Source organism: Ochotona princeps, chromosome X (genome assembly GCF_030435755.1).
Source record: "Ochotona princeps isolate mOchPri1 chromosome X, mOchPri1.hap1, whole genome shotgun sequence".
NCBI classification, from domain to species: Eukaryota; Metazoa; Chordata; class Mammalia; order Lagomorpha; family Ochotonidae; genus Ochotona; species Ochotona princeps.
Window position 1 is genome coordinate 1,193,896 of NC_080865.1, and position 26,203 is coordinate 1,220,098.

The 26,203-nt window shown below is 49.3% G+C and overlaps 1 protein-coding gene across 1 annotated transcript in view; it reads right to left on the reverse strand.

Moving 5' to 3' along the window:
- CTPS2 (CTP synthase 2) overlaps window positions 1-23,115 on the reverse strand; it is a 106,958-nt gene extending 83,843 nt beyond the window's left edge. The window contains exons 1-4 of the mRNA XM_004597508.4: window positions 22,729-23,115; window positions 18,026-18,229; window positions 12,523-12,693; window positions 10,221-10,321 (exon numbers count right to left, since the gene is read on the reverse strand). Coding sequence (XP_004597565.3) covers window positions 10,221-10,321; window positions 12,523-12,693; window positions 18,026-18,197 — 444 coding nt within the window. The 5' untranslated portion in view covers window positions 18,198-18,229; window positions 22,729-23,115. The remainder of the gene's footprint in view (window positions 1-10,220; window positions 10,322-12,522; window positions 12,694-18,025; window positions 18,230-22,728) is intronic.
- Between the last annotated feature and the right edge of the window lie 3,088 nt (window positions 23,116-26,203).

Consider the following 26,203-nt stretch of genomic DNA (forward strand, 5'->3'; position numbering starts at 1 on the left):
GGGCACCTCCCTGGCACCAACTGCCGGCCCCTAGGGCACCATTTCCATCCGTTTACAGTCACACTGCCATGCACATTCACCCAGCTGCAGACCCACAAAGCCGACATGTCCCGAGCAGGCCCGCTGCAGGTGAGGTGGGCCTCCCAGGCCAAGCACGCTCTTGGCTCTCACCCTCCCATCCTCCTAAGCCATGGGTCTCCCTCTGGCACGGTGACCTTTAAACACTCAGAACATCACTTCCACGCTGACACTCCCTGGGGCTCACTGCTTTGCTCAAAAGCAAATGAAGACTCCATGCAGCCAGCGAGTAGCCCTACGGATGCTGGCTCATGCAGGACGACGCACTCCGTCTGCGTCCCTAGACCCTGCCCTCTGTGCCCGAGCCCCTGGGGCTGTTGGGTCCTCCAAGGACACAGTCCACTACCCGCTGACTAGCTGGCACGGTGTGAAAAGTAAACAGCAAAAGTAACACTGTACTCAGTTCTCAGGACCACCTTGCCATGAAAGAAACTCCACTAACTTTAGTATAGTTCAAGGTCCCTTGGCATGGAACAGGCAGAGATTATGATCCTTCTGTAAAAGAAACAAACATTACGAAACTGTAAGAAGCAAAACGTATTCCACGCAATCAGCAGTTGGGAAAGGTTGGGGGTAAAAGTGCTAACTGCAATGCACCAGAATCTAATGGGGGATCGTTTCAGGGGAGCTGGAAAGAAGCTGCTCTTAAACTAAGCTACGTCGGGAACAGCATCTTCCTTTTCTGATGGGAATGCTATGAGCCAACAGTGAATTCAGGAAGGAAGCCAATTTTAAACATTGTCCCCTTCCGCCCCCATGTGGCCAATAATAGTACTGCAGTCCTTCAGTCCTGTTCCCACACCTCTGGGTCAGCATTACAAATGGGTTAACAAACTGATTTGTTCCCACATCATCAACCCCTACCACCCCCTTAACAGCAGTTTTGCTTCCCATGGTTCACGTTACCCATGGTCGATTACACTGTAAAAATGAGGGCCCAACATGATGGCTCAATTGCCAAATCCTCCCCCGTCAAGCACCTGCAACCCAAATGGGCACTAGTTTGTGTCCTGGCTGCTCTACTTCCTATCCAGCTCCCTGCTTATGACCCAGAAAAGCAGCAGAGGATGGCCTAAAGCCTTGGGACCCTGCACCCGCGTGGGAGACCCGGAAGAAGCTCCTGGTTCCTGGTTCCTGGCTTCAGATCAGCTCAGCTCCAGCTATTGCAGCCACTTAGGGAATAAACCAACAGATGGAAGATCTTTCAATCACTCCTTCTCTCTGTAAATCTGCCTTTCCAGTAAAAAACAGCTAAGTGAAAATTTTTATTTTAATTCAAATTGTAAATAACTTATTAGACTGTATTAATTGCTCTATTTTTTTGTTAATTTCTTACTCTCTTTTAATTTGTGAAGTAAAATTTACCTGAGGTATGTATGTGCAGGAGAACACAGTAAACAGCTGAGGGTCAGGGGGCAGTACCAGGCAAGTCTCCAGGTCTCCTGGAGTGCTTTGCAAACATCCCTTGCCTACCTCAGATATGGAAGGACTACTAGATGAAGGCTTGAAGCAGCAGCAAAAATATGTGAAAAGCTGCTTTTCCCATTAATGAAGTCTCCATTTTTAGGAAAAAAATATTGTGATGTTTGAAGGCAGGTGTGAAGGATTTCAGATGGCCGGAACCAAAAAGGATGATGCCCACACACACCACTGGCAGGAGCAGCTGAGGCTCCCGGACACTGCACGTGAGGAGGCCACTTCGCACAGCCCCTCCAGCGCCTACACCGGGGCTGTGCGGACCACCTGCTGCACGCGACATGAAGCAAACCCAAGAGGATGCCTGAACCAGCTACCCAGAAGCCTGAGGTCCCTCGCACCCATCACCACCAAGCAGCTGTCAGCAGGGCTAGCTGTGTAGCCAGACAAGCCAATTCAAGAGCACAGTAATTAACAACTAAAGCAGAAAGAACCCAAAGGCCCACAAGCTAAAGGTGTGTCTCCCAAAGTTTGTGCTAGCAGTTAACAGACTGACGTCAAAGCCAATGGATTAGCGGTGGAAACCTACACCAATTACGATGTGTGAAGGTGATCCCTTTGGCAAGTGCAAGTGAATACCACGCAATTAAGTGCCTGGGGTGGAGCCCTGCAGTGTAACCATGGCAGCTTTAGTAGGTGCGAGCAGGTCCTCAGAGCTAAGCTGCCCCCTGCCCCTCAGCCTTCCGCCTCCTACGCAGACCACTTTCCACACACACCCCCAGGTAACCCACTCAGCAAACACAACATGTGTAAGCAAACCTCCCGCCCCCAGAAGCCTGGGCTAGGTATCCTGCTCCCGGAATGCAAAGCGCTGACAAGCGGACTAACACGGTCAGGTGCTTGCTAGCACCAGGATGAAACATACTGCTTTGCTAGAAAAACAGAAGATAAGGTGCTAAGAAATCACATCAAGGTCAAATTTGGCTTTACTTTTATTTTACGAAGTTTAGGGGCATCTATAGTACTATTGAAATATATTACTGGTGTGGGGGCCTGGCCAGGTTTGGTTGCGATAAAAACAGTACAAAACACCAAATGCCAAGGTGAAATGGCCTGTGCCAGTAGGGAATGCAGCACCCAACCAGCACACCTCCCACTGGTTTAGGTGAGGGACGAGTGTGTGATGCGCAGAGCCGGGGAGAGCTACAATACTCATTGGTTCCAATAGAGGTCGGGGCTCAGAATAGAACCAACCCAGGGGTTACAACCACCAGCTGATCCGAGTGATGGACTGTGGCGGGCACTGTGCTTACTAGTAGTGCATGTAGGAGCCTGGACTGGGAATACCTCAAAGTTTCTTTGGGGATTCCCCTGAACAAAATGGAGGAGTCAAAACATTAGCCAAGAAAAGATGGAAGATGGAGTAGATCAATCAACCACCTCAGCTATATGTTTGCAGTGGAAAACTGGACAAGGGGAAACTCTAAGATGGACTATGTCAATCAGTGGACTCTGCACCAGTCTCATCGTACCTGGATTGTTGCTGATGATATGTTGGAGCTTCTAATTGATCGAGGTGACGCTCTGCTGGCTCTGCCTACAAACCTGAGAGGGCCTCCCTAAGAGGCCGTTGAACTTGACTGGACCGTGGGATGCTGGACTCTGTATGGTGTGAACTTGTAATTAGGGAATCTCAACAGAACCTGAGCTGTGGTTATGCATCAAGGTGAAGGAACTCACCATGGGGGAAGGATTTGGGGTGAAGGGGGTAGAATCCCAGTACCTATGAAATTGTGTCATGTAATACAATGTAATTAATGAATAAATGAGTAGAAAAAAAAAGAAATATATTACTGGATCTGGCATCATGGAATAGTATGTTAACCTCAGCCTGTGGTGCAGGCAGCCCATATGGGTGCCAATTCAAGTCCTGGCTGCTCCACTTCCGATTCAGTTCTCTTCTAATGCCCTGGACAGAACAGACTCTAACCCAACAAAATGGGCTCCTGAAGCCACATAGGAGACCGAGAAAAAGCTCCTGGCTACTGCCTTTGCATTGGCCCAACTCCTGCTACCGCAGCCATTTGAGTAAATCAGCAAATGGAAACTCTCAGTCATCTCTCCTTCTCTCGGCATTACTCTGTCTTTTCTTTTTTAGAAAGATGTATTTATTTATTTTTTTTTTGAAAGATGCAGAGTTACAGAGAGGAGAGACAGAGAGAAAGATCTTCCACCCACTGGTTCACTCATCAATGGCCTCAATGGCTGGAGCTGAGCTGATGTGAAGCCAGGAGCTTCTTCCAGGTCTCCCACACGGGAGCAGGCCACAAACAGAAGGCTAGATGGGAAGCAGAATAACCGGGACTAGAACCTGCACCCATATGGGATCTCAGCGCTTGCAGGTGGATGGTTGGCCTTTTGAGCTATTGTGCCACTCCACAGAAATAAATGTTTTAAAGAAGGAAATATATTTCTCCCCTCCTTTTTTGCAATTACTACTAAAAAATGTGAATTTCTTAAAAACAATAAAATAAAAGAATAAAAGGCAAAAGGGTTATATACATGACCATTTGGAACTTACCCTGTGATTAAGGTTAAGAGTTCTACCAAAAGGCCATTTTATACCTTCAACAACTGAAAGGGAGGGGGGGGGAACCGTCTGTAAAAGTTACAAAATTTAATTTAATGAGTCATTACTTTTCACCAGGGACCAATTCCTCTCCCAGGAAAATGGACGCATTTTAAAACACTTAACTTCCTGTTGCTCCAACAGGAAGGACTAGTTCTGAAAAGTAGTGAAAGTCCTACACCAACATAACCAAATTAACACTTCATGTGAATTACAAATGAACTTTTTAAAAGAGTTATTTTATTTTAATCAGAAAGTCAGATATACAGAGAGGGGGAAAAACAGAAAGGAAGATCTTCCATCTGTTGATTTACTCCCAAAGTGGCAGCAACAGCCGGAGCTGCACCAATCCGAAGCCAGGAGCCTGGAGCTTCTTCCGTGTCTCTCATGCGGGTGCAGGATCCCAAGGCTTTGAGCCATCCTCCACTGCTTTCCCAGGCCACAGGCAGGGAGCAGGATGGGAAGTGGGACAGCAGGGACACAAAACCGGCACCCATATGGGATCCCAGAGCATGCAAGGTGAAGACTTTAGCCACTAGGCTACCACACCAGGCCCACAAATGAAATTTTAAAGTTTCTCACTGCCACATTTCAGAATGCAGAAATAAACAGAGGATATTCATTTTTGTATATTTTATGTGATTCAATATACAATCAAAAATATTATTTCAACATGTCATCAACTTGCACAGCTGATGAGGCATTTTGCACACTTCTTGAAAGTCAGCTTTGCAGCCTGGTGTGTATTTGACAATCATGGCCCATTCAGATGTCAAGAGGCCACGCTGCAGGTGTTCAGCAGCATCCTGCGGCTGCAAGATAGGCAGGCAGCTCTTGCGGCGTCCACCTCACCTTCTACACATCCTACTCACTCAGCTTCCGTGCTGCCAAAGCGCACAAGAGGCAGACCGCTCGGGGCAAGCCAGCAGCTCTCCCCACCGACGTGGAACTCTAGTCTGCTAGCCAGTAACAGGGCCCCCTCTCCTGCAGTACATCTGCTTCATATGGGACCTGGGCGAGGGGTGCCAGGAAAACAGAGCCACGTCAAATTTTGGGGAGGTAGCATGAGAGTCATACACCCCTGCCCTGGCGCCCCTAAAATGGCCAACCATTGAGACCATGACCATGACCATGACCTGCTGGTGCTCCCTTAGCTGCCCTTCTGCCACCTCTTCCTCCTTGTGGACCCACCGCCCACTCATGAGAAGCATTTCTGTGTGGGGTAACCCACGCTGAGGCGTGTGTGTTTGCACACGTGCGCAGTCACTTTCTCACACCTTTTGGCACACATTAAACATGCCTACACTAAGACTGCTTCTCCAGGTGCAAGTAGCAATGCAAGTTAAGCTACTTGCAAAATCCCAGAATCCCACATGGGCGCTAGTTCAAGTTCTGGCTACTCCACTCCCAGCTCCCTACTGCTATACCTGTGAAAGCAGCAGAATATAGCTCAAATAATTACGTAAGTAGCTGCCACCCACGTGGGAGGCACGGATAGAGTTCTAGGTTCCTGGCTTCAGCCTGGCCCAGCCTCAGTCACTGTGGACTGAGCCTACAGTAGATGGGCAACTTTTTTTTCTGTGACTCTGATTCACGAATATATATAAAATAAACCTTTACAAAGGAAGAGCCTAGTGGACATGATGAGACGCCTCAATGGCTAAATCCTCACCTTGCATGTGTCGGGATCCCATATGGGCACTGGTTCTAATCCCGGCAGCTCCACTTCCCATTCAGCTCGCTGCTTGTGGCCTGAGAAAGCAGTTGAGGACGGCCCAAAGCCTTGGGACCCTGCACCCGTGTGGGAGACCTGGAGGAAGCTCCTGGCTCCTGGCTCCTGGCTCCTGGCTTTGGATCAGCTTAGCTCTGGCAACGGCCACGTGGGGATTGAACCAGGGGATGGAAGATCTTTCTGTTTCTCCTCTCTCTAAATCTGAAAGGCAAAGTTAAACAGAGAAACAGAGAGAGAGGGAGAAAAATCTTCTGCCCTCACCTCCTCTTTTTCCTCTTCCATATGCCAGATGGCACTCTGCCACCTCTTCTGCTACTTCCTAGATCACCAAGTACGATCCACCTCTATGTCTTCTGGACTTCTGTCTCAGATACCCTGTCAGGAAGGCAAGTTCACTCCCTGCCGTGCCAGCTGACACAAAAGCTACCTGGCGCCCCAGCCCCAAACCCCAGTGGCAATCGTGAGACCTTCCATCGGTTCCTTTCCTAAGCCTGACTGCTTTGACCTGGTATCCTGCTAACACTGCCAGGCTCTGGGTACAATCAGGCCCCGTCCTCCCTCTGCCTCCAGCACCACCCCCTGCCCTCCGTGTCTCACCTGCAAAGCTGCTGACAGTTCTGCTGGTGCCCTGCTTTCCAGCAGCCTCTGATGCCTCCTGGAGATAAACCCTAACATCTGAAGCTGCCCCAGGAGAGCTGACTTGGTTGAGTCCGCACACAGCAGAGGCAAGCCGCAAACAGAGCCGCCACCCCTCCCCCTCAGCTCGCCTGCTCAGCTGACGTCGAACCCAAGCTTCACGTTCTCAGTCCACTGCTGCATTGAGGGGCCTGCAAACTACTCACTAAATTACATGTTCAACTGTTGTTAACGCAAGTGAGTTGTTTGCAAAACCTCATCTGTGTTCCTTATACTTCAGTTCAGAAAATAAAAGCAGCACTCCTACGAGGGAAGAAACGCCAGGAAAGAATTTTGTATAATATGTCACATTATACATTATGTTGTTTATATTAACCACACTGTTACAGTAGTATAAAACAGGGACAACACAGCGGCATAGTGGGTAATGCCACCACCTGCAGGATGGGCTTCCCATATGAGCACTAGTTTGAGTCCCAGTTGCTCCACTTACTATCTAGCTCCCTGATTATGGCCTAGGAAAGCAGCAGAGGATGCCCAGGTCTTATGCCCCCTACACCTAAAAGGAAAACCCAGGAGAAGCTCCTGGCTCCTGGATTCATACTGGCCCAGCTCAGGCCATGGCAGCCATTTGGGGAATAAACCAGGAGATGGAAAAAATCTTTCTCTTTCTCTCTCTCCCTCTCTCTCTGCTTTTCCCTCTCTATGTAATTTTGCCTTTTAAATAAATGAACAGGGCCCAGCACGGTAACTTAGTGGCAAAAGTCTTTGCCTTGCACACACCAGGATCCCATATGGGTGCCAGTTCTAATGCCGGCAGCCCTGCTTCCATCCAGCTCCCTGCTTGTGGCCTGGGAAAGCAGCTGAGGACTGCCCAAAGCCTTGGCACCATGCATCCACACGGGAGACCCAGCAGAAGCCCCTGGCTCCTGGCTTTGGATCGGCTCAGTTCTAGCTGTTGCATCTACTTTGGGAGTGAATCAACAGACAGAAGATCTATCTCTCTGTCTCTCCTGCTCTCTGTATATCTAACTTTACAATAAAAAATAAATCTTAAAAAAAATAAAATGAACAAATCCTTTTAAAAATAAAATATAAAATACAATATATGACAGTGCAGTACATTTATAGTTAGTGCTACTGTTAAAGTAGGCAGACAGTTAGAGATGGGTGAAGCCCAGATGTGCCAGAAAGAACCAAAAATTTGCATAGCAGAACAGCTCAACACCTGCTGGGTTAGCAGTCACAGGAGCCAACGCTGCAGCAAATTAAGCTTGGCTCGCCCGCGTCCCATACTGGGTTGAAGGGCACTTGGAGCTCTGGCTGCTCTCTTCTGACTCATGTTCCTGCTAACGTGACTGGGAAGGCAACAGACAATGGCCAACGACTCAGGTTCCTGTCACCCATGTGGGAGAGCTGGAGAGAATTCCTGACTCCTGGCTTCAGCCTGGTGCAGCCCTGGTGTTGCAGGCATTTGAGAGTGAACCAGCAGATGGAAAACATCTCTCCCATTACCTCTACTTCTCTCTTCTTGTCTTTTGACTAAATAAATAAATAACTAAAAGTAAAGAAAGTGGGGGTGGTGCAGTGGCATAGCACACTGGGCCTCTGCCTGAGGCATTGGCATCCCATATGGGCACCAGTTCATTTCCCAGTTGCTCCACTTCTAATCTAGCTCCTGCTTTGGTCTTGGGAAAGCAGCAGAAGATAAAAAAACTATCAGGGCCCGGCAGCGTGGCCTGGCGGCTGAGGTCCTTGCCTTGGGAGCCCCGGGATCCCATGTGGGCGCCGGTTCTGGTCCCGGCTGCTCCACTTCCCATCCAGCTCCCTGCTTGTGGCCTGGGAGGGGCAGTTGAGGACGGCCCAATGCTTTGGGACCCTGCACCCGCGTGGGAGACCTGGAGGAGGTTCCTGGTTCCCGGCATCGGATTGGCGTGTACCGGCCCGTTGCGGCTCACTTGGGGAGTGAATCATCGGATGGAAGATCTTCCTCTCTGTCTCTCCTCCTCTGTGCATATCTGGCTGTAATGAAATGAATAAATCTTTAAAAAAAAAACTATCAATCAGAATAACATTTTTTTAAAAAATACAGAAAAAGCACTGCCCGCGGCAGCCGTGGCAGCACGTTGATTGAGCCTGGCTCCTTTAGGAGCTATGGCGACGCAGTAGTGGTTATCTGAAAGGCCGTCAGTAAGACTCTGTGGCACTGCATTCCACCTTGTCCCTGAAACTCTCCTCCTGAACTCCTCATTAGCTCAGCACTACAGAATGAAGATCAAAGAGGATCCTCGCCTGCATTCCCAGCTGCTGCTCTCTCGCCGACATGCGCACACTGGCCCTCTCTGCTTGTCTGGTGGCATCAGGGACCTAGCTGCCCTTTGTGGTGCAGCTCCTGGTAACCAAACAGTACGCACAGCATGCGGTCTAGCTGCCATCATGCATCGTGATGACAACAGTAAGAGCTACCACGCATTTACTGACCACTTCCTAGAAGCCAGACGTGCTCAAGTGCTTCATGCTATTGCCTTTAGCCCCCACAACCCTGTCACTTTTGTTCTCATGACAATATTGCATTAGAATCATATTGTTAAAAATGAATACACTAAAGCTGTGAGAAATGATTCATCAACATGACAAGGACTGAGAATAACATGAGCAGCGACTGTGGCCCCAGTCCTCCCTCTGCACTGAATAGAACAGCGTTTTAACCCTTAAACCAATAAGCTAAGGGTTGCTGCTGTAGTGTAGTGGGTTGGGCTACTGTCTGCAAAAATAGCAGCCCATATGAGTGCCACTTCAATCCTGTGTGATCTGCTTCTGATCCAGCTCCTGCCTGGTACACACCTAAGCAGACCGTGGAAGGCCCAAGTGCTAGGGCTCCGCACCCATGTAGGAGACCTAGATGAAGTTCCTGGCTCCTGGCTTCAGCCTGGCCTAGCCCCAACCATTGTGACCAGATAAAGGAATCTTTTTTTAAAAAGTTAAATATAAGTATCCCTATTTAGCAGAGGAGTAAACTGAGGCACAGAGCAGTTAAGCAAACTTGCCCAAGGTCCCCTAGCTGATAGCTCAAGCTCTACAATCTGACATCACTAATTCTCATTCTCTCTCTCTCTCTCTCTCTCTCTCTCTCTCTCTCTCTCTCTCTCTCTCCTTCAAAAGTACTTTACAGATACTTCTCAAATAGCATGGCCTGGGGTCAGTGCTGTGGCAGAGTGGGTAGAGCCACTGCCTGCAATACTAGCATCCCATATGGGCACCAGTTCCAGTGTCAGCTGTTCCACTTCCCATTCTGTTCCCTGCACTCTTTCTCTATAACTCAAATAAATCAGTCTTTAAAAATCAAATTGCATGTCCTAGGAGACATTCTGTGTTAGGAGGCTTGGCAGGGGTGGGCAGCACCATGTGCGAGGACAGAGACCATGCCCACGTTGGGCACCTGCAGAGAAGGCCATTGGCTGTACTAGTGGCTGCTTTGTTCCACCTTCAGGTTACTGCACACACACACATCCTCGGACCATGGGTAGTTATGCTTAATGCCCATCGTGCCTACCAACTTGTGACTGCAAAGGCAGGGACCATCTATACCACCCTCTTCTGGAGCCCTACCTGCTAGGTCGCTGTCCAGTACCCAGAATGCTATGTGCAAGGATGTGCTAAATGAATGCAGAGGAGATGCTTACAGACCCAGCAGGACCCAAGTTGGTAAAAAGAAAATTTCATGCTTGCCTCAATAACGCATATCTGGGGTTCTTCCTTATGATCATCCACGGACACCTTGGCTTGATTCATAACCCATTCCTGGATAGCATCAGTAATGTGCGGGACAACTGCAGAGAGAAGCGATAATTCACATAAACACGTGCTCTGTGTTCCCGAGAGAGCACTGTGTCTCGTCGACATGTACTAAGGCTATGTGGGTGTAGCCATTTAAGCAATAACATTTATGCTTATCTCTTGAAGCTAATCAACCACAGAGCTCACAGTCACTGACTCAGTTGGAGACAACAGGATGACACGTCCATTGGCTCCTGGAGCCTGGACACAGCCCCCCAGCTTGGCACATGAAGCAGAACCAATGACAGCCGTGATGGCAGAACACAAAGCTGCACCTCACACTCATGCCCAGGAGATGAGGGAAAGGCGCCAAGGACTGGGGAATTTGGAACCGCACACTTCACACGCACACCTGTCCAACTGTCACGTGGGGTCTGTTGGGCTCTACTTCTGTGGGAGCAGCTCAGGGGTCCAAGGTCAGAGCCCAGGTCCGGAAGTCTTGCTCCATCCTCATCACTGGAACAGGGCAGGTTTGAAATAGCAACTCTCCCTCCACGAGGTCTTCCCAAGCTCTCCACTTGGGAGCAAATGCTAGCTGAAGAGCCAGCCCAGTTTTAGCTGCAACATAGCTTGATGCAAGTTAACTGATTCTATCCCAGCAATGAGTCCAAGGCAGACTCTGAGCTCGGGAGTCTCTCTTCCCAGGCCGGAGGTCTATCCCGTACATGCAAGTGGAAGAGGGCAGAAGCCCCGAGTGACCGCTCTTGGGGGCGTCTAAGCTCACACTGGCATGAAAAACTAGCCAACCATGAGGCTAACACTGGCGCACTGTGACGAAAGGGGATTGTCAGGAACTGTTGTCTTCTCAAGGTCGAGCACTCTTCCCTCCTGGGGTTATTCTTGGAGTCTTATTGGATGCATGGGACCTCCCAGGCTCTGAACCAGCCAACCAGCCGGCTGGCAAAGGTGGGGATAAACACACCAAGGAGATGTGTTTTGGCCTGGGATGTCAGGGGAAAGTGCAGCTGCATGCTAATGAGGATCAGAGGAAGGTCCAGCATCTGCAACCCAACTGCCAGGCACCGCTAGGAGAAACAGTAAGACTATTGGTGACGTTCCTGTGTCTGTCATCTCTCTGCTCTCACGGAGGCCTGTGACTTTGGGGTTAAAAAAAAAAAAAACACCTTGGGTGTTATGGACCAGTGCAGCAGATTCTCCAAGATTCACCAGAGGCTGACTTTAAACTAAAGGTCCAAACTTCAACATCTCTGTGTCTGGTGTGGTCTCTGATTGACTTCATAACAGTTCTTGGAGGCCCATTAGTCCAAGTGTCGTGTGCTTTGAACTATCCAATGGGCAATTGTTTGAATGGACTAGGAATTGCATTCTGCCTGATAGCCGGAAGATGAAGCAAGCCAGCTAGCTAGCTCAGTTTACAGAAGTGTTTTGCAGTCAAGTTTTTCAGTAGACAATAGATGTTTTCCTCATATCCTGGCTATGTTGATGTGTCCCTAACTGAACACCTGCTCTTCTGTTCGCCCTCAGACTCCTACAGACTCGGAGGACTGGGCAGAACTGCCTCCACTTTGCATTTCCAGACTGTAAGCTCATCTCTCTGCTCACTAGCTGTCTCACCTCTGTGTCCCTCTCAGCCACGTCCAAGTTGCAAGTGACTTACAGTGGCTGGGGAGAGGGCATCACCCTTACCCACAATAAAAATCACATGACCACATCACTGCCAATGTACAAGGAGGGAGGGAGGGGCATTTCTCTTGTAACACAAATGTGAAGGCAAAGCGAGGAGTCCGCAGACTACCAGCGCATCCTCCCCTCCATCGCGAAGCCGGCAGTCCTCAAGGGGAGTTGGCGTCATCCGCGCAAAGCCTCACGGGCAAAGCAAGGAAAAGACAGCTGGTGCTGAAAGAGCAAAGAGCAGCTGCATCCCAGTTAGATCCCAGGCAAAGATGATGGCCAAATGGTTCTCTCTGAATTCTCTAAGCCAAACTTACATACGGGCAGGGAGGCAGTGAGGGGCAGGAACTAAAGAAAATGCGAATCAGAAGGAGCACACTGGCATTGATGGCGGAGACGGAGGAGACTGCCGGAAACAGGAGCGTGGTGGGACACGCTGGAGATTTTTGAGGAATGTGAAGAGGAAAAGAACTTGGGGCTTTTCAAGGGATTAAAAGCCAGGGCCTGCAGAGATGCGCGGGCAGCCAGCACACGGGCGCTGCAACAGGCCGGGGGCCAATACCTTGCACGGTTTTGCCCACGTAGTCTCCACGCCTCTCTTTATTGATCACATGCTGATAGATCTTCCCGGCGGTGATGTTGTTATCTTTACAAAGATTGACATCCAAGAATCTCTCATAATTCCCGAGGGCTACATCAACTTCCCCACCATCATTTAAGACAAACACTTCACCTAAGATAAAAATAGGCAATGTGAAAATTAAAAGTTAGCTAACAGTACATTATTTGTCACAGATGGACCCATTTTTCACTAAAGAGCTGGTAACAGATGTATCCACAACCCAGATTCCAATAACCATCTCCCTTATCCTGATGGCGAAATGTAGTGATTTGGTTCAATTCATGAAAATATATACAAAAATTCTGACATCCTATCACATTTTTAAATGTTATTTAGTTTGATTAGAAAGGAGATAAGAGATAAGGAGAGACAGAAGGATCTTTCATTTGTTGGATCATGCCTCAAATGCTGTAATGGCCAGAGCTGCGCTGCTCTGAAACCAGGAACCTCCTCCAGGTCTCCCACGTGGGTGCAGAGGCTCAAGGACGTGGATCATCCTCTACTGATGTGACAGGCCACAAGCAGGGAGTTGGTCAGAAATAGAACAACCAGGACACAGACTGGCACCGATACAGGATACCAGCACTTGCAAGTGGATTAGCCTTTTGAGCCACTGCGCAGGTCCTGTGGTATATATATGTGTGTGTGTGTGTGTGTGTGTGTGTGTGATTTATTTATTTTTATTGGAAAGGCAGATATACAGAGAGGAAGAAAGACAGAGAGGAAGATCTTCATCTGATGATTCACTCCCCAAGTGAGCCGCAACAGCCAGAGCTCAGTTGATCTGAAGCCAGGAGCCAGGAGCCTCTTCCTGGTCTCCCACACGGGTGCAGGGTCCCAAGGCATTGGGCCGTCTTCCACTGCTTTCCCAGGCCACAAGCAGGGAGCTGGATGGGAAGTGGAAGAGCCAGAATTAGAGTCAGTGCCCATGTGGGATCCCAGTGTGTGCAAGGCGAGGACTTTAGCCACTAGGCTACCACTTCAGGCCCATGCTGGTATGTTTTAAATCGAGCTCAAAGTCTTCATTTTCTTTTGAAGTGGGTGTTTGGCACAGAGAGTGATGCATGGCTTGAAATACTCTCATGCCATATCACAGTGCCTGGGTTCAATTTCAGTTCTGCTCCTAATCCCAGCTTCCTGGGAGGCATCAGGTCATGGTTCAAGTCCTTGGGTCCCAACCACCCTTATGGGAGAGCTGGTTTGAATTCTTGGCCCTTGGTACCTGGCCCTAGAATGGCTCAGCCCTAGCTGTTATGGGCATTTGAGGAGTGAATCAGTAGGTAGGAAGATTATTTCCCCTCTGCCTCTCAGATACACATTTAGTGACAGGCAGGAATAAACAGAATAACAAGTTTAAAACTCCCCAGGGGCTGGAGCTGCAGCAGGTGACGCCGACACCTGGGACACCAGCTCCCATGAGCGATGGCATGTGGCCTCTGCCCCACTTCCCATCCAGCTCCCTGCTGTGGCCTGGGAAAGCAGTCAAGGACGGCCCAAGGCTTTGGGACTCTGCACCTGCATGGGAGACCTGGAAGAGGCTCCAGGATCCTGGCTTCAGATCAACTCAGCTCCCCTCTCTATATATCTGCCTTTCCAATAAAAATAAATCTTTCAAAAAAAAAAAGTCATTGGAGAAAGGATGAGGTTTTTTGTTTTTGTTTTTGTTTTTTTTTTAAGAGGAAGATCTTCCAGTCATTGGTTCTCTCCCCGGAAATGCCCACAACAGCCAGGTCTGGACAGGGCAAAGCCAGGAGTCACTAACTCGAGCCTGGTCTCCTCCATGGGTGGTAGGGACTCAAGTACTTGAGCTATGTTTCGCTGCTTCCCAGGTTCACTTGCAGGGATCTGGGTTGGAAGTGGACCAGCCAGGACTAGACTCAGCATCCGATACAGGATGTTGGCGTCCCAAACCCAGTCTAACTCACTGCACTGTAACACCCACCCCAGGACGAAACCTTTAATAAGCTCTATTAGGAATAGCTAGCCAACCAGAAAAATATTTAGAAATATATATACATATTACATACTTACCCTTACATCAAACTAAATTGCCAGTGTATTAATAATTAAAGTAAAGCCAGAGAGGGTTTATGGCAACAGATTAAGCCATTCCTATTCCAATCCGGCTTCCAGCTAGTGTACCTGGGCCCCTACTACCCACATGGGACATCTGGTTGCAGTTTCTCCTTCCTGTTGCCAGCTTGACCCAGCCCTCATGTGTTCAACTGGGAAGTAATCAAGCCATGAAAGAACTCTCTCCATTACCTCCTCCTTAACTTTCCCTTTCAAACAAAATCTTTTTTAATAAGCCAAAGGAAAACTGGTATAACACACAGCATTAGCAAAATTTGCTGAACAAGCAACCTCAATGTCTCGGTGACTTACAAAGCATTCATTTTTCCCTCATGTTCCATGGGGGCCAGGTCCTTGAATAATATTTTGAAACAAATGAAAACAAGACAGCTACTTTTTGTTTTGTTTTAGGTTAGTAAACTTTAAAAACAACAGTAAGGGGCACAGCATGGTAGCCTAGCAGCTAAAGTCCTCGCCTTGCATGCGCTGGGATCCCATATGGGCACCAGTTCTAATCCCGGCTGCCCCGCTTCCCACCCAGCTCCCTGGTTGTGGCCTGGGAAAGCAGTCGCGGATGGTACAAAGCCTTGGGAACCTGCACCCACATGGGAGACCTGGAAGAAACTCGTGGCTCCTGGCTTCGGTTCAGCTCAGCTCCAGCCATTGCAGTCACTTGGGGAGTGAATCAGTGGACAGATGTTCCTCTCTGTCTCTCCTCTCTGAAAATCTGACTTTCCAATGAAAGTATATAAGTTTTATTTTTTTAAAAGTCATACACTTCTCCGTATATGGAATTTTTTTTTCTAAACTGCCTCTATAGTAATGCATATTCAGCACACCGTCTAAGAGCCACTGGACACCTCTGTGCCACATGCTGGAGTCCCTGGGCCAGAACCCAAGCTTCTCCTCTTCCAACCCAACTTCCTGCTACCTGGCACCTGGGAAGCAATGCTGATGACTCCTGTCCTTGGTCCCTGCCACCAACACAAGAGACTCAGGCACAGTTCCCAAGCCCAGCAATTCCAGGCCCACGGAAGCAAAGCAGCGGGTGGAAAATGTCCCTACTTGTGTATGTGTGTGTGTGTGTGTGTGTGTGTGCACATGCCTTTCAAATCAAGTGAAAACAAATGGCTGGGGGGCAGACCAGGCTGAATCAGTTCACATCATCCACTGGCAAATCTGAGCACCAGAACAGAGTGTGGGTCGAGCCGGGTTCAGTCGCGACAAAAACCAGTGCACAATACGGAATGCCAAGGTGAGGTTACCTGTACCGGATGTGACTGCAGCACCCAACAGCACACATGAGATCCAGGAAGGGAGGGGGCGGAGCCAGCAGGGGAATAAGGGGTGTTCCCTTGCTGGATAGCTACTCCCACTGGAGAGCGTGGGCTGGGAGGGGGGCAGACCAGACTAAGCAGGGCTACAACACCTGTGCGCTGCATGTGGACTAGATCAGGGAAAAGCCAGGCTGGGCTGATTGTTCCTACTGGTGCAAACAAAAATTAGAGTGGGTGAGGGTTGTTTGGGCTTAGCCGCAGCATCAGCTGGCAGAAGCTGGCCCTGGGGGCTAATTCTGTCAAGTTAGACCACAGAACCACCTGGAGAGTGCATAAACCGGGAGTGGGAGAGGTCTGGGAGGGAAATAGTGGCCTCCTCCCTCTTGGGTTACCACTCCCACAGGAGGGCATGAAAACTGGGACAGGGGCTGGGGTGGCTAGACAGACAGGCACTCAACAACATCCGTGAGGGCTGGATAGTGGAGCTGGTTAGATGGAACTAAGCTTTAATACCCATTGACAAGTACAAGAGCCAAATGGGATGTGGGACAGACTGGACTAGTCTGCTACACATACTGGCAAACCAGGGTAGGGGGCGGGCCTGGTGGGGGTTATTGTGGGTCACTCCAACTAGGCTGCGGCTCCCACTGGTTTATGTGAGGGCCGAGTGTGTGCTGGGCAGAACCAGGTTGGACTGCAACACCCATTGGTTCCCGTGCAACTCGGGACTGAAAACAGAACCAACCCAGCAATTGCAACCACCAGCTGATCGGGGCGGTGGACTGTGCCGGGCCCTGTGCTTGCTAGTACATACAAGAATCTGGTCTGGGAACACCTCAGACAGTTTCTTTGGGGATCTCCTCAAACGAACTTCCGGACTCAGAACCCTAACCATGAAAAGACAGAGGACAAAACAAGTCAATCAACCACCTCAGCTATATGTTGGCAGTGAAAAACTGGGCAAACGGAGACTCTATGATGGACTATGTCAATCAGTGGATTCTTCAACGACCTCATCGTGCTTGGAGTGATGAGACTGGCAGCAATTCATAACTGTTGAACTATCAAAACCACTTGAGCAAGACCCTCGGAGCATGCCCCACATCAGGGACCTGGGGGGGTGGGTGGGAGACTGGGTGAGGCTTCTCCCTTATATCCCCCTTGATTTCAGATACATGAAGGAAACAATATGGAAATAATAGTGTTATCCACTCTCCTGTTGCTCTTAAACCTTTTTACCCTAATTAACTTTGCAAAGATTGTCAAAAATATAACAAAAAATGGAAAAAAATTTAAAAAGAAATCTAAAAGACAAAAAAATCAAGTGAAAACAAGCAAAAATATTATAAATAATATGCAAGAGGCAACACCCTTTTAAAACCTATTTGTGCACATCTCAAAATGTCAACATTAATAGTAGTTACCCCAGGCAGTTGGAATATCAAAAGAAATACATGACTTAATGATAAAAAAAAAAATAGAACAACCCATACTGCAGAAGATGCCATGTTTCCCAAAGTTTGACTTATTATAATGTCATTATCAACATGCAAAATATATCAATAAATATATAAAACAAAGACAAAAAACAACAAAAAATACACATCAATAACCATGCCAATACCCACATTTTCTAAAGTATGACCCAGCAACTGTATTTTTGGACTCTATCCTAAAAATATTACTTGAAACACAACAAACAACTGCAATTTAGCTGAATGCTTTCTAGTAAAGAAGTGGTTCTCAGGCCGGCATGGTGGCGTGGTATGCTAACCCTCTGACTGCAATGCCAGCATCCCTTATTGGCACCAGCTCATGTCCTAACTACACCACTTCCCATCCAGCTCCCTGCTTATGGCCTGGGAAAGCAGCAAAGGATGGCCCAAGTGCTTAGGCCATTGAACCCACGTGGGAGACTCGGAAGAAGCTCCAGGCTCCTGACTTTAGTCCAGCCTGACTCTGGTTGTTGGTGGCCACTTAGGAAGGTGAACCAGCAGATGGAAGATCTTTCTCTGTCTCTCTCTGTCTCTCTCTTGCTCTCTGTAATTCTTTCAAGTAAAAATAATCTTTTAAAAAGTGGTTCTCTTGCATACCATGTTCATATGGCGAAAAAGTGCCCGCGTCAATGTTAATACAGGGGTCGATCTTGATGGCAGTCACTCGAAGTCCACGTGATTTCAGGATCATCCCAATACTGCTGGCGATGACCCCTTTACCAATGCCAGAGATGACCCCGCCAGTGACCAGGATATACTTCATTGGCATAGAAGCGGCTGGGTGTCAGCACCCACACAGCTCTGCAAGACACAAGATCAAGGGTCAGAAAACAGAACCATGTTTTCAAATCAGTAGACAGTGTGTTCAACCAGACTTTCGAAAGCATTTTGCAATTTTCTACCTAAAGAAAATACTTGAACATTTTTTAAAAAGATTTATTTAGTCGAAGGCAGAGCTGTAGAGAGAAGAGACAGAGTTTCCATCTGCTGGCTCACTCCCTAAATGGCGCTAATGGCCAGGAGCCAGGAGTCTGAGGGTGCCAAGGCCCAAACACCGGATCACCTTGTGCTGGGACTTGAACTGGTGCCTAGGCATGGCAGGCCTCAGCAGAACCCACAGCTACACAGTGCTGACCCCTACTTGAAACTTTTAAAGCAAAAACTCTGGCCTTCTCATTTTTGGTGCGAAATAGAAAGCAGGGGACACTTTCGGCAAGCCAAGTGGCCAACTCTGTGCCCCCGGCTTTCCGTTTACCCCAACCCTATTGTGACAAACTGCAACCTGCAAAATCAAATTTCTCTGGGATTCAGGGGTCAGGGGAGAATGCCAGGGCTCCACAGGCTAATCTTCTCTGTTAATGGCACCTAGGAAAGCAGGAGGAAACGGCCCAAGTGGGAAATCCAGAAGAAGCTCCAGGCTCCTGGCTTCAGACCAGCCTAGTTCTGGCCGTTGCAGGCAACTGGAGAACCAGCAGGTAGTAGATCTCTGTCTGTTCCTCTGTAACTGATTTTGCAGCAAACAAATAAAATCTTAAAATTACAACTAAGTGGGGAAAAGAGTCTCTAGTAAAAGCTAGTAACTACAAATCCCACTTTCTATTGCAATTCACAAATGCATTACACGGAGCTGGTGGTGCAGCATAATACACGGAGCCTCTGATTGCAGCTCTGGCATCCCTTATCAGAGTGGGGGTCAAGTCCAGGATGTGTTCATTACCATCGTGCACTCTGCTAATGCACCTGGGAAAGCAGAGGATGACCCAACTGCTTTGGATCCCACCTCCATGTGGGAAAACTGCATGAGGTTTCTGGTTCTTGGCTTCAGACAGGCCCAGCCATGGCTGTGGTGTTCAGCTGAGGAGTGAACCACTGACTGCACGGTCTCTTTCTCTCCATCTTGTTCTTTCTCATACACACAGTTAAGTAGGAAAGATTTCAGTTACCCATTTCTTATCTGACTGCCCCCAAAAGAATATTCATTCCAATTTTGTAACTTGCCCTGCTTATCTTTTTAAAACAAACAAGACTTAAAGCTGTAAAAAGACTTCACATTTGAAAGGTGGTTCAGTTTGAACTTGTCCACTGTGATCAGAGCAAGTAAGCCAAAGCTATGCAACATGCATCCCACCCCATTTCAAATGCCTGTGCTAAGTTCCACAGCCTGCCTTTCCCTACATAATACAGCTGATCACACTTCACCTGCCAAACAGCTGGCCATTTATCTGAGCTACATGAGAATACTTCAAAAAGTTTTTGGAAAATGATTTAAGAGACAAATGTAGGAGCCAGGTGTGGGGTGTGACACAGCGAGTTGAAACTGCTGCTTGGGGGCCTGACACCATAGCCTAATGGTTAAGGTCCTCGCCTTTCACACACCAGGATCCCATATGGGCGCCGGTTCTAATCCCAGCAACCTCACTTCCCATCCAGCTCCCTGCTTGTGGCCTGGGAAAGCAGTCAAGGGCTGCCCAAGGCCTTGGGACCCTGCACCTGCGCGGGACACCCAAAAGAGGCTCCTGGCTTCGGATCAGTTCAGCTCTGGCAGTTGCAGCCACTTCAGGCGTGAATCGGCAGACGGAAGATCGTCCTCTCTGTCTTTCCTCCTCTCTGAATATCTAACTTTGTAATAAAAATGAATAAATTTTATTTAAAAAAAACTGCTGCGTGGTTTGCCTGCATCCCATATTGGATCGCCTGGATCATGTCCTGTCCTGAGCAGGTAGCAGCCTTAGCTCCCACACTTGGGCCTCTGCCACCCAGCGGGTGTGGGGCCAGCACCTCCACCCCCAGCTGCAAGTCAAGCTCTCCCAACTCTCTCTCCCTCATCGGCATTCTTTAAAAGAAAAGGTCATTTTGGTGTACAACTTTTGAAATCGAGACGCTCTTCATAACACACATGTGAATTTTCTGAAGATCCATCAACATTTACATCCTAAAAAACGTTCTCTACCCCCTCCGAATGTTCCTTCTTCAGAGCCACGATGTAACTAACATTCCCCTCTTCTGAGCCCTACTGTCCCAGCTAAGCATTCCGGCGATAACCAGCCCTATGTTATTCAGCCAGATTTTGAAATCGGCTGCATTCACTTAAACAGCTATAATCCAAAGCAAATTCTCCAACTTCTCAAAGCCTCAATTTCCTCGATGCATGCAGCACATGAGATAATGACAATACTCCCATTAGAAAGATCTGCCGAGAAGCCCAGAGTGTCCTTGTCTGAAGTTACTCTAGGTTACAGCTATCTGGGCAGAGCCAGCGCCTTGCCACTTCAGTCAGCGCACAGTGTCCTGACCAGAACAGCGAGGCACTGAGCTCCGCTCTCACACTTCATCTTCCTCGTGGGCTTTAGGGGCAAGCAGGTCATGCGGATTATGCCTTAATCCCAGCCCCATTCTACTTTCTGTCTGTAAAACCAGCAAAATCCAAAAATGCCGTGCAGGGACCATTAAGAAAACTGAAGTTTTGTGTGACGTTACACTACGCATAAGAATTGTCCCTATACACACACACATACACACAAAGCAGGGTGTAACACTGAATTATCTCAACTATGACCAAAATCTTCGCTGTTCAGATCGAGATTTTGATAGCTATTTGTTCAAAAGTACATGTTGAGTTGAATTTTGATATATTTAGGCAATGACACTTGTTTTCTGAACTTTGAAAAACGTAAGAGGCCTTTTTAAAGCACATTCAGTAGTTCAGAAACCCTTTTTGAAAAACGTAACTTAATGCTGAGACGCCTCAGTGCTTCCACTCCTTGGAAGGCAAATAAGCTGCAGGGAAAGGCAGGCTGCTTTACACCACTTCCTGGACTCGGGATGATGGCCCCGGGGAGGGCTCTAGTTTTTCCTTTACCTTTTACATGCAGTGAGCAAAACCAAGTGTGTGTAAAACAGGGCAGTGTAAAGCTATGTTAAGAAAAATAGTACACGAGCGAAGCATGGAATAGCCAAGTTCCTAGTAGCCACTTCTTTTAAAGTAAAGAAAATGACGTTAACGTTAGCAGACTATCCTATTTAACCCAATGCAGTGACATTATGACACGTTCTTGTGTCAGCCGCTTGACATCCTCTTGTTGCAAGGCTTCAGAAGGAAGCCAGGTGCACCTACTCAGGGCACACCTCAATTCCAACTTGCCACATCTCAACAGCCACGTGTGGCTATTGGCAGCCAGTCATGAAAGCAGTTAAAATCACCAGGAGCACGACAGCTTCTCCACGACAGCCACCGAAAAAGCAGCAGTAGCCCCACACAACAGAGTACTTGGTGCATCAGCCCATCTCCCTAAATTTTACAAGACGCCCAACAGCTATGGGGGCGATCGGAACAGAGCGATGGAGCGGGTTGGGGAGGGCCGAGGGCGAAGCAGCGCTCGGAAAGGAAAAGCGCCCAATGTCCATATCTGAGGTACACAGAATTTGCCAAATCCCACCAATCTGCACACACATATGCGTGTTCGTATGTGTAAACTGTATATCAATCAAAAAGGGGGGGGCTGCCCAACAAATTACTCCACTGCAGTGGCATAGTTCACCACTGTGTCCATCGAAGCAGCTAATAAGGGAGAAACGTTGGGTCGTAGTTTAGTTTAATCGGTGCACCGGGTTGGGAACAAGACAGAAAAGGCATGTCACCCGCGCGGGTGACCAGCCGGGCCCGACCCCCGCGCCGGGCTTCACTTCCGCCAACGCCATCTCGGGGCTCTCGGGGCTGCCGAGGGCCGGGAGCAGTGGGGCTGAGCTGCGGCCGGGTATGGGCAAAGGCGTGCCCCAGGGAGCAGCCGCTCGGTCCCCGGCCGCTCGCAGGCCCGCCCGCCGCCCGGCGGCAGGCGGCCCCTAGTCCCCCGCGCCGCGCCCGGCCTCCGAGGTCTGCGGGCGCTAGGTAAGGGACGCGCTCCGCTAGCGGCGGGACTCTGGCTCCGCACCAGAGAAGTGGAGGACGCCATCCGGGAGGGGACAAAGGCGTCGGGCTGCACGTGTACGGAGGCTTGGGGCGCCGGGCAGAGGCGGGGAGGCCCCTGCATGGAGGCCCCGGGGGTCCCGGGGAGGCCATTACCTGTGCGCGCGTCAGCGTGGGCTCCGGGGGAGGGTGGCTCCTGGGGACCAGAGGCTCCACCCCGCGGCCGCTCGGGCGCTCACCTGGCAGGCTGGGGAGGGGGCGGCCGCGACGACAGTACAGGGTCGCCCCCGGCGCTCGCCGCGGCCGGCGCGGGCCTCGGAGGGCGCGTCACAGCCCTCGCCCGCCTTCCCCTGTCAGCCTTCCCCCGTCTGCCTTCCTGTGGGCCCCGCTGACTCACGCTGGCGAGCTCCGGCAGTGCAGCGGGTTGGTGCGGTGCTCCAAAACAAGCGCTAAAAAGTGAGTCCTGCGGCTGTGGCCGCTCCCGTCACCCTCCGCTTGGGACGGCCAGGGCCCCGGGCCGCGCTCTGGCCGGTCTGGCTGCTCCTGCCTCCCCTGGTTCACTTGCCAAGGGAACTCCGGGCTGCGACAGTCAACTCCGCCACTGCCCCGGCTCTCCGCCGAGTGGAGATTCCCGTTCTGGCCCTTCCAAAGAGTTCACACGTCACAGAGGTTATGAATTCGCCGCGAAGTCCTTGGAACTGCCAGAGCGCGCGCTGAAGGCGGGCTGAGGGGGTGGGGCAGGAAGGTCCGTGGAGCTTAACAGGGTGACTTGCGTGCAGTATTTAGAGCATGGCTGGGGCTGGGAAAGGACACAAGGCGGGGTCTTCAGACCGAGAGAACACTAGCAAACCACTAAAGAAGAAAGTTCTTAACTCGAGCCAGTAGAGGGTTTGAAATTAGCTGGAAGGTTTAGGAAAGTGGTGACAATTTTGAAACATCAGTGTGCAACACTGAAGCGACAAGTGACACAAGTACCCCGGAAGACCTAGTGGAGTTTAGAAGCCTCATGATGTAGTGATACCCAGCTTTAATTTTTGCAAGATATCTATAGAAACATACAGAGTACTGCTAAAGCCCAGCTGGCTGGTTGAGTACACTAGAAGTCTGGAAGGTGCGCCAGTGGAGGGCACTAGAGGAATGTGATTGTGGCAAAATACAAGGGGTCTCCTCCCAACGGACTGCACAGAAACCAGCGGGGAGCTGACTGGCTGCAAGAAGCCTGGCACCGCTACAGCAGGTTGGCAGCAGAAAGGGCCATGCCAGGCTCCCCAAGTTACTCTGGCGAGAGCACGGCTGAAAAAAAAACCCTGCTGGCTAGAGGCTAGGGAGTGGAAGGCAGGCAAACAGGAAGGTCTGACAATAAACACCAAATACCAAATACAGTGACATGGCAGGGCAAGTTGTAGTGTTCCGCAACCCAGTAAGCTGACTCAAGTTTGCAACAATTCGTTATCTGTTTTGTAAAGGACAAAAACAGGAATTTGGGTGTGACAGGACAGCTCAATAGCGAAGTCCTCACATTGCAAGCAACTGGGATTCCATATGGATATTGGTTCATGTCCTGGCGGTCCCGCTTCCCACCTTAAAACTCCTTAAAACTCCTCTGGTTTCTTTTTTTTTTTTTAAGATTTATTATTTTTGGGGTCCAGCACGAAAGCGTAGTGCTTAAAGTCTTCACCTTGCACACACCAGGATCCCATATGGTGACCGATTCTAATCCCAGCAGCCCCGCTTCCCATCCAGCTCCCTGCTTGTGGCCTGGGAAAGCAGTTGAGGATGGTCCAAGGCCTTGGGACCCTGCACCTGCGCGGGACACCCGAAAGAGGCTCCTGGCTTCGGATCAGCTCAGCTCTGGCCGTTGCAGCCACTTCAGGCATGAATCGGCAGACGGAAGATCGTCCTCTCTGTCTTTCCTCCTCTCTGAATATCTGACTTTCCAATAAAAATAAATAAATTTTATTTTAAAAAGGATTATTTTTACTGGAACAGCAGATTGGATTTACAGAGAGGAGGAAAGACAAAATTCCTCCATCTGCTGGTTCACTCTGCAAGGGGTTGCAACGGCCAGAGCTGGGCTGATCCAAAGCCAGGAGCCAGTTCAAGGTGAAGCTGGGCCAAGTGTTAGGGCCCTGGAACTCATGCGAGAGACCCCTATGGAATTCCTGGCTCCTGGATGCTGCCTGGCCCAACCCTGGCTGTTCAGTCATTTGGGGAACGAACCAGCAGATGGAATAGCACCCTCTCCTGTTTTCTAACTCTCAAATACATAAAATAATCTTCTCTTAAAAAGACTTCAAAAAGAATGTGTTTCCAGATGAGACAGTTAAGGGGATGGCCACAGAAATGGGCTAGAAAGATGAGATGGGCGGAGGTGTTAGATGTCAAAGATCCCTTGAGGGTCCCCGCCAAAGAGTGGAAGACAGTGGAGTAAGCTGCGCCCAAGGAGCTTTAGGGCAGGTTGGGGGTGACCCTGAAGCTCAGTAGTGACCACAGCAAGTGAGGGTAGCAGGCTGCAGAGCAAAAGCTTTCAAAGCCAAAAGTCCACAGCCCAAACGAATGAGTGAGCAGTGGCAGGGAAGAAGGAGGAGGCAGCTTGGGATACTGACACCAAGTTCTCAGAAAAAAGAGACTTCACCCAGCAGAGCATCCTAGCTGCAGCCCTGGGTGGCCATTCAAGCATAATGGCAACATCTTGGAAAAGCACAGGAGGCATAGAGGGGCTTACCAATGAAACAAAGCTTCCAGAATGTCCAGGGGATACGGCACTTGTGAAACACATTGGCGTTGCACTTGCTCTGTATAATGCTTCCTTCCACATTTCAGTACTTCATTTGTTTGTTACAACTGGGACAGCAAGTATGATTCCCTTTTTCAAATGCCGAATCTGAACTCAGACATGTGAAGTCTCCTACCCAAAGGTGCCTTAGTTAACACAAGTGGCCACACCGGCCAAATAATGCAGAATATGTGCCCCACAGGCGGGCTTTAAAAACAAGCTGCAGGAGAGAGTGTGTTCCTCCGGACAGTGAGGCCGGTGGAGGAAAGATAGCTGATATGTACATAGCAGTTACTATGATAACTATTGCGTTATTAATGCAAAATGGAGAACAGTGAGCAGAAAACAAATATGGTACCGGAGTAAAGGTTATGTGGGAACAGGGTGTGCCTGACTAAACAAATGTTTGTTCCCACCCTACTACCAGAAAGACATTGCGCTGGCTTCTCAGTATGAATTTCAGTATGAAACTTCCATCTGCTGGATCACTGCCCAAATGGCTAAAACAGCTGAAGCCGAACCCATCCAAAGCCAGGAGCCTGGAGGCTCTTCCGAGTATCCCAAGTGAGTGCAGGGTTCAAGGCTTTGGGCCATCCTCTACTGCTCTCCCAGGTCACAAGCAATATCGGGGCACACTTAAATAACAGACTGATGGAATTATGACTCCTTATGAAGGACTATACTGTTGTAGCAACATGAGGAAAATCTGTCAGGGGGTGGGAGTTTGTGGGGGGTGGAAATCCCAGTTTATACTATATTGTACCACAAAATTCAAAAATTCAAAATAAAAATATAACAACAACAAAAAAAGCAGAGAACTGGATCCAAAAATGGACAACCAGGAGATGAACTTATGCCCATATGGCACTGCAGATGGAGGTTTCATTACTACCCCACATCACCGGCCCCAAGATGATTTTTTTTTTAGGATTTATTTTATTTTTATTGCGAAGTCAGATATACAGAGAGGAGGAGAGACAGACAGGAAGATCTTTCGTCCCATGATTCATTCCCCAAGTGAATGCAATGGCCAGTGCTGCGCCAATCTGAAGCCAGGAGCCAGGAGCTTCCTCCAGGTCTCCCACGCAGGTGCAGG